The 14,119-nt window shown below is 35.8% G+C and overlaps 1 protein-coding gene across 1 annotated transcript; it reads right to left on the reverse strand.

The window, feature by feature from the left end:
• Positions 1–5,191: 5,191 nt before the first annotated feature.
• LOC121427285 (LWamide neuropeptides-like) lies at positions 5,192–6,090 on the reverse strand. The gene is made up of 3 exons (XM_041623622.1): positions 5,922–6,090; positions 5,652–5,888; positions 5,192–5,439 (listed from the first exon to the last, which is right to left on the reverse strand). The coding sequence occupies exons 1-3, from the start codon at positions 6,088–6,090 to the stop codon at positions 5,192–5,194; spliced, it is 654 nt and encodes a 217-aa protein (XP_041479556.1).
• Between the last annotated feature and the right edge of the window lie 8,029 nt (positions 6,091–14,119).

Below are 14,119 nucleotides of genomic sequence, written 5' to 3' on the forward strand. Positions count from 1 at the left end.
CGCGCTTCGCGCTCGATTTTTCCACACATGCAAAAAAAATTTTTGACTGCCCTTGCCCCCCCAATATTTTCTTTTGCCCCCCATTTGCCCCCCCCCCCCACTTTGAAAATCCTGGTGCCGCCACTGGTCATGACAGTCCTGCTAAACATGATCTAGAATAACTAGTATTCCTTATTTTACTAGTATAGTAGTATACTCTTTTAAAAGTAGCGATATTGTTAATGATCAAACGAATGAATCAACAACTAAAGGAATAAACAAATAAACAGCCAAATAACTAAAAAAATATCAATTACAATTATAGTAATAGGGGTAAAATAAAAAAAACTCAACATTATATTTCTTATCCACGTGCAGATATGCGGACACTAAAATGATAAGCACACTCTGTTTAAAATTACCATGATTACAAAGGCTTGATTGAATTAAGTATGGAAATGAAATAAACCTCACCGGGTTGTCGGAAGTAAACTGTATAGATAATTTTTATCGCGTAAATGCGCGAGATGATTATGTTTTTTGTCAAAGGTCCGACAATGAACACGCTGAGGGTCGAGTTAGGCTTGTTCTGTGATCTTAGACCATAAATTAATCTTATCCATAGATTGATTCAATCTGCCTTCGTGAATTATGGCATGTCTATATATTGGATGATTCTACCTTCTTTGAAAAGCGCAAAGTACTCTGAAAAAATTAGTGAAATAGTTCACTCTTTAAGGAGTGAATATATGAAAGAGTGAATATTGAGTGAAAAAAACCTCGGATATCACTGAGGCCATCCAAAATTTGCAGTTTCATTCCAAAATCATTCATTTACTAATTCGCTCCTTAGAGACTGAAAATTTTCACCTTTCCTTTGCAAAGTAGGGGTTGAGGACATGGCCAGCAGGGAAAAGGGTCAGTGTATGTGTAAAGGTAATTTCTTATTAATTCGTTTGAACAGTGTTAATGTGTTATGAAAGCAATTGCTCTGAAAGGGAGTGATTAAGCGACACTTTCTTAAATCTGTAATGAAATATTTTGAACTTATCTCCTTTGCAAATACATAATTATTATAAGGAAATGCACTTGGTGAAACTCTGAATAACGATCCTTAAATGTATATGACGACGCAAGACAGTTGTTATTACTTAAAACTTGCAAGTTGTAAATGCATATAAGATGATTGACTCTGAATAAAAGTCCAATTTTGATCATGTTTGTCATTGCTGTACGTTATGATTATTACTGCTATTATTATTGATTGATTTTAACTAGCATTCATTGCTTTATTACTGTATAGTTTTGCTTCTTCCCCCACAGAAACCTGGGGGGGATGATTGTACACACCATCCCCCCCACCTAAAATTCTGGGGGATGCATCCCCCCCCCATCCCCCCCGCTATCTACGCCCCTGCTGCAGTCTGAGGTCATATGGTAAGGTCAAAGGTCATTTTCAGGTCAACATTAAATTTACATGCAAGACTCTCTTATGACACCTAACTCCGCAACCGTATGTAGCTTTTCAACCAAACTTGGATGGTAGATGGACTTGGGGGACCTGCATGTTATGCTGCAGTCGGAGGTCACATGATAAGGTCAAAAGTCATTTTCAGGTCAACGTTAAAGTTTGCATGCAAGACTCTGAACTCCACAACCGTAAGTCGCTTTTCAACCAAACTTGGATGTTAGATAGACTTGAAGGACGTGCATGTTATGCTGCAGTCAGAGGTCACATGGTAAGGTGAAAGGTCATTTTCAGATCAACATTAAAGTTTACGTGCAAGGCTCTTATGACAAGTGTTCCATCCCAGTGATTTCACAATGAATTTTTCGATATATTTCTCTTGCGTGCCCTCGCAAATCATTTTCTGGATATTTTCATAAGTGGGCGATACACAAAATTGCTTTTGCCTCGTTTATCTTCCTTTTTTGTCTGTCTCCACTTTCCCTCTGCAGGTCTGTCCGTCTCTCCTTGTCTCGCTTTGCATTTTCGTTCCTTTTACTTTTATTTATTTCCCTTATTTTTTTACGGTACCCCCTCTCTCTTTTCTCTCCTTTTCCTCTTTCCCACCAGACCTGTATCTTTTTAACCCGTCGCATATTATATAGCTTTTACAATAATCCTCATTTTCTCTCTCTCTCTCGGAACAAAGAGAAGTTTCAAATCTATCCAAAGCGGGTATGTTCCATCACGATTGGAGAAAATCGAGAGCAAGTTTTACGATCTAAGACTTTATTAACACCGAAAGTTAATAAAAAGCAGTATTAATTATATTTAACGGAAATTACGGTCTGAAGCTTGACTGTGTGAACATTCTGCCTACTATGGTGATTCATGACATGTAAAAACAACAAGAATATTATCAACTTTAAAATACAAAGCCGATTATTTTTCTTCTCTCTCATTTTGGAGGGGGGGGGGTGTCAGACTGGAATACAATTTCTGTTGGATAATCAAATTTTGTATCATTTTTGAAAACTTAATTAGAATTTCTTTAGACTCTGAGACTCTTTTGTGAGCAAACGTAGCGAGTGAGCGGTTTGGGAAAAAATCAAATCTGAAGTGGTAAAACTCTCTTTTTGGACAATTATGGCGCTCATAACGGTTAAAATGGGATTCTTGCGAGATGTTGCAAGTGCTAATCGTGAACTGAAATTTTTAACATACTGACCAGAAATCTAACCTGTTAAGGACTGCATTTAGTGACTCATGAGTAGGATACATATTTCACCAATCGAATAATGCGAGCGCGAGCTAAAAATTTGTGATATTCCAACTTAAAAACTCAGGACATTCTAAGCATTTGTTGTAACCAGTAACAGAATGAGTACCTTAGTAAACAATAATTGTTGCGAGTTCGAAACGCGAGCCCCCCCCCCCAAAAAAAAAGACAAGGCAAAACAATTTTTTGTCTTAACCACCTATGAAAATAACCAGAAATATCGTGATTTGCGATGGGACGCAACAGAATTGTATCAAAACTTCATTGAGAAATGGCTGGGATGGAATAACACTTGTCATAAGAGCCTTGCATGTAAAGTTTAATGTTGACTTCAAAATGACCTTTGACCATACCATGTGACCTTACAACACAATAGCATACAGGTGTCATAAGAGAGTCTTGCGTGTAAACTTTAATGTTGACCTGAAAACGACCTTTGACCTTACCATGTGACCTCCGACTGCAGCCTAACATGCAGGTTCCCCAAGTCCATCTACCATCCAAGTTTGGTTGAAAAGTGACTTACGGTTGCGGAATTAGGTGTCATAAGAGAGTCTTGCATGTAAACTTTAACGTTGACCTGAAAATGATCTTTGACCTTACCATGTGACCTCCGACTGCAGCATAACATGAAGGTCCCCCAGTCCATCTAACATCCAAGTTTGGTTGAAAAGTGACTTACGGTTGTGGAGTTATGTGTCATTAGATTAGACAGGCGACATTTGGATCCCTAAGTCTCGCCTTCACCTCTGGTGGGCGAGACAAAAAGTGATATTCCAACCCGAAAATTGTACGTTCTAAACAATTTTTTATAACATGAACAGGATGACTACCTTACTAAACAACAATTGAATTGAGCGAGAAGCGCATGCAAAAAAATGTGACTTTCTAACTTAAAATGTATCATGTTTTACTTCAAACAAAGTATGTCATTTTGAAAAGGGGCACAATTCATTTTGAAAAAAGGGGCATTTTTCTTTTATACGGGGAATTTTTTAGGGGGCAAGTGCAAGTCCAACTCCCTCCGATTCCGCCGCCCCTATTTTGCATTATCGCGATTGCATCGTTAATGTTGTGAATCTAAATATTTCATGATTTTATAGTTAATACTTATATTTTATAGTTTACAACGAGTAGCAACCTACATTTCGTCGGCCTTATGCCAAAAGGGCCTTAACCCGATTTTAGGGGTTCTGAATATTTTATAATAAATTTAACACATTTCATGTAAAACTTAATAACTTAACACGTTATCGAAATTGGCTTCAAAAGCAAAAAAACGACCACAAACTTTTGATTATTAGAGAGGCCAAAACCTTTATAAACGCCATTATCTCGGAATAGCCAAAAGCAGTTAAGGCCCTTTTGGCATAAGGCCGACGATTTTATTTCACTCCCCGCGCAAAAGAGTATTAATGCATGAAAATCCCTTAAGCTTTTCCAGCAGTCTGTAATAACAAAAAAGGGCCTTAGACACTTTTCTTGTGGATAATTATTCGTCTGCCCTCATTTTGTTTTTGTATATCTAATATATTTTTTCTTTTATAATGTTTTATTGTATGCTGTGTTTATACGAGTGTTGTGTCATTTTACCTTATTTACGTATTATACTATAATTTATTCTTTGAGATTTGTTAAGGTTTTATACTTTTACATGTCTGATATTTCAATACCTGATATAACGAGGAAAGAGAAAAATGGGTAATTTAAGAGAGGAAGTGGTGAGAGAGAGAGGGAGAGAGAGGGAAAACGAGAAGAGGGTGGTGTGAATGCACAAATATGTTCTGATTAAAAACTTTCTTTGCCCTGTATTGGAATCTTTGAATATTCTTCAAAGAAGCAGAAAGGATTCTAAACAGTCCTTCGGGACGGAGTTTGTTTCTACGAGGAACTTACACTATAGGCCCCTTTATACAACCTATTGGGGTTCTACGAAGAACACTTTAAACTCCTTTATACAACCTATGAGGTTCTCGATGGTGTCAAGTACCCTACCAGTTTTGTGTAAGGTTCTTTACACAATCGAGAGCCCCGCGAATATGGAATCATCCCGTAAGATACGCCACTGTTCTCAATATATTCAAGAACATAAAAAAGATATTGTCAATCAAACGCCCGTCACGACAAAGGACAGCCAAGAAGTCTTTGTCGAAATTTGGTGGATCAAAAGGGCAGTATCTGCGTCCTGGACTCTGGACAGAATGATGGCATGTGTGAAATTTTTCGACAGCTCCGAAACTGCTGGTACGGTTCACCAGTTTTCGCCAAAGACCTCCAAGCTATTCTTTCTCAATTTTGTCGGGTTTTCACCAAAGACCTCCAAGCTATTCTTTCTCAATTTTGCCGGGTTTTCACCAAAGACCTCCAAGCTGTTCTTTCTCGATTTTGCCGGGTTTTCACCAAAGACCTCCAAGCTGTTCTTTCTCAATTTTGGCGGGTTTTCGCCAAAGACCTCCAAGCTGTTCTTTCTCAATTTTGCCGGGTTTTCACCAAAGACCTCCAAGTTGTTCTTTCTCAATTTTGTCGGGTTTTCGCCAAAGACCTCCAAGCTGTTCTTTCTCAATTTTGGCGGGTTTTCGCCAAAGACCTCCAAGCTGTTCTTTCTCAATTTTGCCGGGTTTTCGCCAAAGACCTCCAAGCTGTTCTTTCTCAATTTTGGCGGGTTTTCGCCAAAGACCTCCAAGCTGTTCTTTCTCAATTTTGTCGGGTTTTCGCCAAAGACCTCCAAGCTGTTCTTTCTCAATTTTGCCGGGTTTTCACCAAAGACCTCTAAGTTGTTCTTTCTCAATTTTGGCTGTATTTCGCCAAAGACCTCCAAGCTGTTCTTTCTCAATTTTGGCGGTTTTCGCCACAAACCCCCAAGCTGTTCTTTCTAATTTTTGGCGGGTTTTCGCCAAAGACCTCCAAGCTGTTCTTTCTCAATTTTGGCGGGTTTTCACCAAAGACCTCCAAGTTGTTCTTTCTCAATTTTGTCGGGTTTTCGCCAAAGACCTCCAAGCTGTTCTTTCTCAATTTTGGCGGGTTTTCGCCAAAGACCTCCAGGTTGTTCTTTCTTAATTTTGGCGGGTTTTCGCCAAAGACCTCCAAGCTGTTCTTTCTCAATTTTGGCGGGTTTTCGCCAAAGACCTCCAAGCTGTTCTTTCTCAATTTTGCCGGGTTTTCGCCAAAGACCTCCAAGCTGTTCTTTCTCAATTTTGCCGGGTTTTTACCAAAGACCTCCAAGCTGTTCTTTCTCAATTTTGGCGGGTTTTCGCCAAAGACCTCCAAGCTGTTCTTTCTCAATTTTGTCGGGTTTTCGCCAAAGACCTCCAAGCTGTTCTTTCTCAATTTTGGCGGGTTTTCGCCAAAGACCTCCAAGCTGTCCTTTCTCAATTTTGGCGGGCATTTTCAATACATTTACTGTGCACTTGAATTCTTCACATACGCTGCGGACCAAAAAAATCCTTAATTCATCTGCATCTCCCACGTATTCTAGCTCTAAAGGTCTGTTAAGTGTATATTTATAAAATTTGTTCATTGTTTATTGTTCATCCTGCATGCACAGTTCTGAAAATAACAGACTCTTCTATTTGTAATTGGATTGATAAAAGCACTTGCTTCTTCGAATAATGAATAGTTCAAGGTCGTCTAACACGTGCTTCTGCTCCCCGTTTATCAATTTCGAACATTTTACGATCTTTATAATTTTTTGCCTATTAATTGAAAAAAATATCAGTGCGATTTTAACGAAAAAAAGAGTACAATATAATAATAATAATTGTAATACTAATAATGAAGATGATAATGATAATAATAATTGTAATAATTGAATTGAAATTGAAACTTAATTTACCACAAAAAAATCTTCAAAAAAACATACAAATCACGGTGTACAGTGTATGAATATTTCAATAAAATACATTATAACACAAATCAGTATATTTAAGAATAGTGGAAGGATCACTCAAAAGTTACAAGGAACTTATAAATTAGTGATCCTTAAATTAACACAATACAACGCAATTAAAAAACAAATGCAGTAAGGAAATACAGAACAAACATGACTTGTATACAATATCTATATCAGTATTACTATTAGACTTTCTGCATTAAATGTATTTTTTAATGTCTTTTATAGCTTTGAAGGGTTTTGCACTGCTTAATATTTTGAGGGAGCTTATTCCAAATAATGGGACCCCTACATAAAATATATATTGTTTGAGAAAGAAAAATGACCATATATTGCACGAGTATCAGCTGAATTTCTAGTATTTATTTCTAGTATTATATCTATGTATATCTCTATTGGTTTGAAAAATGTTGTCAAAATTATTAGGGAAAGGTTGTTGTAATAAGAATACATAAAAACCGATAATGTAGTAAAGAAATTAGGAGTATATTTAGTTTTAGGAAAAGAGGTCTGCTATGACTTAGAAAGGGTTTATGACATATACGAACTGCTCTCTTTTGAAGAAGAAAGATGCGGTTCAGTAAGTGTTGCTTGCAGGTTCCACCAAAATCATTAATTGTTTTCCATGTTTTATTAATGTTTCCTTTATTATGAAACTTAGAAAAGTAGTAATCTCTTTTGGCATCACGTATTTGTTTTGTATAAGAATTTCAAAATTTAGTATAACATTCTTTTCTGTGTGATGTAGGATTTTTAATATACCTTTCATATAAATTATTTTTCTTAGAACACATCTGTTCAAGTTTTTGTTAAACCATGGTTTATGATTTTTCTTTATTTCTAATCTTCTGAGAGGAAAACATTTATTATAAGTCTCAGAAAAACTCCATAAATTGTTTATACATATAATTTGGCTCTTCCTGATATCTGCAAAGCATATTGTCAAAATCAGTTGAAGATAAAACATTCAAGAAACGGTCAATATTGATTTCATTAATTTGATGTTTATAAAGTAACAGGTTCATCTTAATATATATCTTTAAAATCAAACATGGCAAATATTGGCAAATGATCAGATATGTAACAGGTTAGTATTCCTGTGAAGATATTGCACATACTATTTGTAAATAAATTGCCAACCAATGAAGCTGTGGAGTTAGTTATTCTTGTTGGTTTTGTAATACAAGGAAAAAAGCAATATGAGTAAAATAATTCAAGCAACTCATTACAAGAACTCTGTACATCTAATTTCATGAAATCAATCAGTCTCCAAGAAATATAAATTCGTTTTTCTCATATATGAACTGTAGACAAAATATGAAAATGTGCATGTGATTGATCACTTGGTCTATAGAAGACACCAACAATAATATTCTTTCCTGGTTTTAAATTTTCAATAAAAAGGCTTCCACAATGACAATTAAATACTGAGATGTCATTACGCATGATGTATCTTACATCATTTCTAATGGCAAATGCAACTCCTCCTCCTTTCCTATTTCGTGTTTTCATTTGAAAAGTCTTCTGGTGTTACATACATACAGTCATTATAAGCCTCTTCTTGTAATATATAATTCTTTGTTCACAACAGGTAATGACAGAGCAGAATGCTAGAAACATCTAACAGTGACATTATAATTATGTACCTAGGAGTACAACAACAAGAAAGTAAAAGTCAATGCAAATATTGAACAATAAGAGAATAATAATAATGATAACAAGAAGAAGAATATAGTAGTAATTTTTATTATCGATGAAACTTTACCTCTCTCCTCATCATCAACGGTATAAAAAAAGCCGTAATAGGGGTCTATTACCCATTTGAGTAGATTTGTCAGAAGTACAGGCGGATCTAAGATTTCGAAGATGTGAGGTCAACATTTTGGATCAGCGGTTGATAATAGTAGCGTCAAAATAGTAAAAGTAGTGATAGTAGAAAAATAATAATAATAAGTAGTAGTAGTAGTAGCAGCAGTAGTAGTAGTAGCAGTAGCAGCAGTAGTAGCAGCAGCAGCAGCAGTAGTAGCAGCAGCAGCAGCAGTAGTAGTAGTAGTGTAGCAGCAGCAGTAGTAGTGTATTAGTAGCAGCAGCAGTAGTAGCAGCAGCAGCATAGCATTAGTAGTAGCAGCAGCAGTAGTAGTAGCAGCAGCAGCAGCAGCAGTAGAAGAAGAAGTATAAGTAATAGCAGCAGCAGAAGTAGTAGCATTATAGTAGTAGTAGTAGTAGTAGTAGTAGTAGTAGTAGTAGTAGTATAAGTAGTAGTATAAGTAGTAGCAGCAGCAGAAGTAGTAGCATTATAGTAGTAGTGGTAGTAGTAGTAGTAGTAGTAGTAGTAGTCATGGTAGTAGCAGTAGTAGTAGCAGCAGCAGTAGCAGTAGTAGATTAGAAAGAATTGATTTGGCATGAAAAGGTTCTCTATGGATTAAGGGACATAAATATGAATTTAGAACTGACGGACACTGCTTCCTTTGAGGTTTTCTTTCGATAACTTATATTATTGTAATCATTCGCTTAACAACTATGAATTTAAATGTAACCGTTTTGGTAGATTTTTTGGAAAATGGAACAAATCATACGATTTGGTATCGAATATTCCAAATTGAACCTTAGATCCTGAAAATTCCTAAGAAAAGAGTCATGATATTGGTCCATCTATTCCACGCAATTGGCACGGGATAAGTTAAGTGTATCTTTTTGCTAAGATGTTTTTTTTATCCAGCCCTTTCTACTTTCTTTGGATTTTGAATTCAAGCCAATCCAAAAAAAAGTTGATGGCCGATGACTTAATTGTCATTTGAAGGGGGATTATGACATTAATGAAAAGCCATGAGTGGCAAAGACTATGGATAAAAATGGTGATCGTTATGTTGATTTTAAGGGAAAAATTGGAACAGCTTTGTTAAAAAATAAACAATTATTTTTTCGCAAAAATTGCAGTGCTTCCCTTTATGACTTATTCTTGTTTTTGTTTTAAATCTCGATCTCGTCAGTATGAAGGCTCCCCTTTTCGGAGAGTTGATGGTCACTCCCGTGTATTGTTTTAAGGTGGATTGGGACAGGGCTTTTTATCACAGGCAAGGGGTTAATACCAGTATTTTCGTTTTGCCATTTTCCTATTTTCTTTATTCTTTGGTTATGAATTTTCCAATATCTCAAAACGACTAAAAAAATATCTTTATTCATTTATTTCTTGATCGGCGACTGGAGGAGAGTGTCAAACCTTGACTAATGTTACCAATTTTTTTGCGGAAATTCATTTTGACAGTAAATCACAAACTACATGACACTGTCATAAATACAGTTTTATTTTTTGTTATTCTTTTTGCTCGTCAAGATATTTTGCCGCAATTTGTGATATCTCAGAGAAAAGATAAAATATCGAGAAAAGACAGTGGTCAGAATACCGCCCATGTGTGGGGGTGGGTGAGCTTATATGTGTGTGTGCTAATGTTCGTGTGGAAGGGTTGAATGATTAAGAATAGTAAACACGTAAGTATATTTTTTTTACGGGAGGGGCGACAGGAAAGGAAGGGATAATGCACATGATGCAGGGAGCTACATAACTTTTTTAGAACCACTTGCCCTATCGGGCAAGTACATTTTTAAATAGTTGATTTATGCTTGCCAGAAGATCTATTTCGCTTGCCAGAAAAATCCTTGACAACATAGTTTTACCTCTTCAAAAGAAAATATTGCAGTTTTATAAACCATTGACCCTTTTTTCCCTCTTTTAACATGAACTGAAGTACGTTGTTATTGCATTTCCTAATCCAAAGTAATTTTATCTTGCCCGCCATGACCAAATGTAGGGTTGATATATCTCGGCCTTAATTTGGGTAATTCTACTGTGAGAATTTAGGTCTTTACTTCAAAACACTTGCCCGACTTTAACTTTTACTTGCCTCGGGCAATCGGGAAAGTGCTTTTGTAGCACCCTGGATGTTTTGTTAAAACCTCTGTTAATATCGTTTATATTTTTTTATTTTTTACCCCAAAAGTAGTTTCTCCATGGAAAATAATTATATAACGTTTTACTATAAAATATTTATACAATTTATATGAAATTTGAAGTGTAGACCTACTTGATGCAAGTATAGGGAAGGTTTTATGCAGATAAAAGTACAACGAATTACTCGCAAAATCCATTTCGATATAGTAATCCATTTGGATATCGAAACAAGCTCTGTTCGCAATTCAAAAAAAAAATATAACGAAATTGATTCAACTCGTTGATTGTACTGCATGTTATCGTATTTATTGCCATGTACGTCAAACAGATTTAAACAGATTTGCATAATGGCAAAGTTGCAATCATAAATATTAATGAAAAGTGGTCGGAGCCATGTCGATTTAAGCTTGATGAGAAGCCGCCCCCACAAAAAAGAGAGACTAAGAACCTCGCCTCTTATCCAAGTTCTGCTTCTTATGAATTTGACTTGCATGTACAATACCGTGTGTCTAAAAAAAAAAACGTAACACTTTTGAAATGGGTGCCAAATTGAGCATATGTAATTTTATGAAGAAATGTCGATATGTATAGAAAGCTGAAGGACCAACCTTTCATATGATATGAAAAATTGGAAAAAAAATCATGCTTCGATGAACAGTGTTCACTTAAGTTAGAGGTATAAAAATGTGCCTGCGCATGATTTTTCCTTCCAATTTTGGACAGGTAAGTTACTTGTAGCTTACAAAATAAGGTCGATATGAGATATTCATGATCGATGGATCAACAGGATATTTTGAATACCTTGAATACCATTCCTTTTTCTCTGTTATTTATCAATCCCGAAACACCACCACACACACGCACACACACTTCCACTCCCATCTTATTGTATCATTGATCTGGTAGATGTGAACAGGATTAAGGATGAATGGGAATTGGCTAAATTGAAATATTCCAAATCATAATTAACATTACGCAACCCACTGTCCTCCCCCTCCCACACACACACACACACACGCATACAACCTTCTTCCTATCCTCTCACCTACTCCTTCCTTTTTATCACTTTTCTTCTGAAAGTTTGGTGGATCATTTTTTTTCCATTAATGCATAATGAATGATGTACTTAGCTATTACATGTTTGGGTCATTCATAAAACCTGAATAAAATGTGATTGATGATCCACCAAATTTACGGAAGAAAACAGATAAAGAAAAGGCAAGGGGTAGGTGATGGGATGGGAAAAGGTTGTGGGGGAGGAGAGTGGGTTGCATGTCGATTATGATTTTTAATATTTCAATTAAACATTTTCCTATTCTTCCTTCATCCTGTTCACATCTACCAGATCAATGATACATTAAGATGGGAGTGGAAGTTGGTGTGTGTGTGTGTGGCATGGGTGGTGTTTGGGGATTGATAAATGACAGAGAGAAAGGACTGGTATTCAAAACATCCTTTAACTCTTAATCCATCGATCACGAATATCTCATATCAAATTTATTTTGTATGCTATACCTGTCCAAAATTGGAAGGAATAATCCTGCGCAGGCCCATTTTCATACCTCTAACTTAAGTGAACCCTGTTCATCGAAGCGTGATTTTTTTTTCATTTTTTTATTTCATATGAAAGGTTGGTCCTTTAGCTTTCCATAAATATTGACATTTTTTCATGAAAGAATATATGCTCAATTTGGCAACCATTTCAAAAGTGTTACGGTTTTTTTTTAGACACACGGTATATTAAGTGTCCAATTATTTTATTTCAAATTTACCTTTTCAAGGGTCCACAAAAAATAATATATCAATCCGTTAATTTTTAACGGATTGATTATTATTATAACTATAATAATAATGATAATAATATTATTATTATTAATATTATCATTAGTACTTTTATTTGTATTATGTTTGGGTTGAAATGAAATAAAGAAAAAATGAATTTAAAGGGGAATCCAACATTGGTCATAAATGTTGTGTCGGAAAAGTGAAAAATAAGAAAAACTAAGAAAAAAAGAATGGTGAAATAAGACAAGTGGAATGCCTCTGGCCGTCTCACCTGCATCACGCGGTTCAATATAGCAGCAGTGCTGACTTTGAATACTACTCTAACTCGCACAAGATGTTCAGTGATACATGGTTACTCTTATGTCCACTTTTTATGAACTAGACCAATAAACTTACAGAGATATGATGGTTATTCAACAAAAAACCCCAACATGGCCAAAGTTCATTGACCTTACATGACCTTTGACCTTGATCATGTGACCTGAAACTCGCACAGGATGTTCAGTGATACTTGATTACTCTTATGTACAAGTTTCATGAATCAGATCCATAAACTTTCAAAGTTTTGATGGTAATTCAACTGATACACCCACTTCGGCCAAAGTTCATTGACCTTTGACCTTGGTCATGTGACCTGAAACGCGCACAGGATGTTCAGTGATATTTGATTACTCATATGTCCAAGTTTAATGAACTAGACTAATAAACTTTCAAAGTTATGATGGTAATTCAACAGATACCCCGATTTGGCCAAAGTTCATTGACCCTAAATGACCTTTGACCTTAATCATGAGACCTGAAACTTGCACAAAATATTCAGTGATGCTTGATTACTATTATGTCCAAGTTTCATGAATCAGATCCATAAACTTTAAAAGTTATGATGGGAATTCAACAGATATCCCCAATTCGGCCAAAGTTCATTGACCCTAAATGACCTTTGACCTTGGTCATGTGACGTGAAACTCATGCAGGATGTTCAGTGATACTTGATTAACCTTATGATCAAGTTTCATGAACTAGGTTTATATATTTTCTAAGTTATGATGACATTTCAAAAACTTAACCTCAGGTTAAGATTTCGATGTTGATTCCTCCAACATGGTCTAAGTTCATTGACCCTAAATGACCTTTGACCTTGGTCATGTGACATGAAACTTTAATATGATGTTCAGTAATACTTGATTAACCTTATGGCCAAGTTTCATGAACTAGGTCCATATATTTTCTAAGTTATGATGACATTTCAAAAACTTAACCTCAGGTTAAGATTTCGATGTTGATTCCTCCAACATGGTCTAAGTTCATTGACCCTAAATGACCTTTGACCTTGGTCATGTGACATGAAACTCTAATAGGATGTTTAGTAATACTTGATTAACCTTATGGCCAAGTTTCATGAACTAGGTCCATATACTTTCTAAGTTATGATGTCATTTCAAAAACTTAACCTCAGGTTAAGATTTGATGTTGACGCCGCCGCCGCCGCCGTCGCCGCCGCCGCCGTCGGAAAAGCGGCGCCTATAGTCTCACTCTGCTTCGCAGGTGAGACAAAAAACGGAATGGTGAAAAGTTTGAAATTAATCGGACAAGCAATGAAAAATAAATGGCTGCTTTAAAATTGAGATCTCTAAAATTGGAAACTGGGTTTGTAAATTATTACCAAGGTCAAGGATAACTTTCCTCTATGCCATGTGCTTAATTATCAGGATATTGTGGTTTTCTCCTTTAGTTAGTAATATTAACGCAGTTCTTCAAACTTTCACTATCAACTCGTCTGATTTTTTTTTA

Source organism: Lytechinus variegatus, chromosome 14 (assembly GCF_018143015.1).
Source record: "Lytechinus variegatus isolate NC3 chromosome 14, Lvar_3.0, whole genome shotgun sequence".
In the NCBI taxonomy this organism is placed as follows: Eukaryota; Metazoa; Echinodermata; class Echinoidea; order Temnopleuroida; family Toxopneustidae; genus Lytechinus; species Lytechinus variegatus.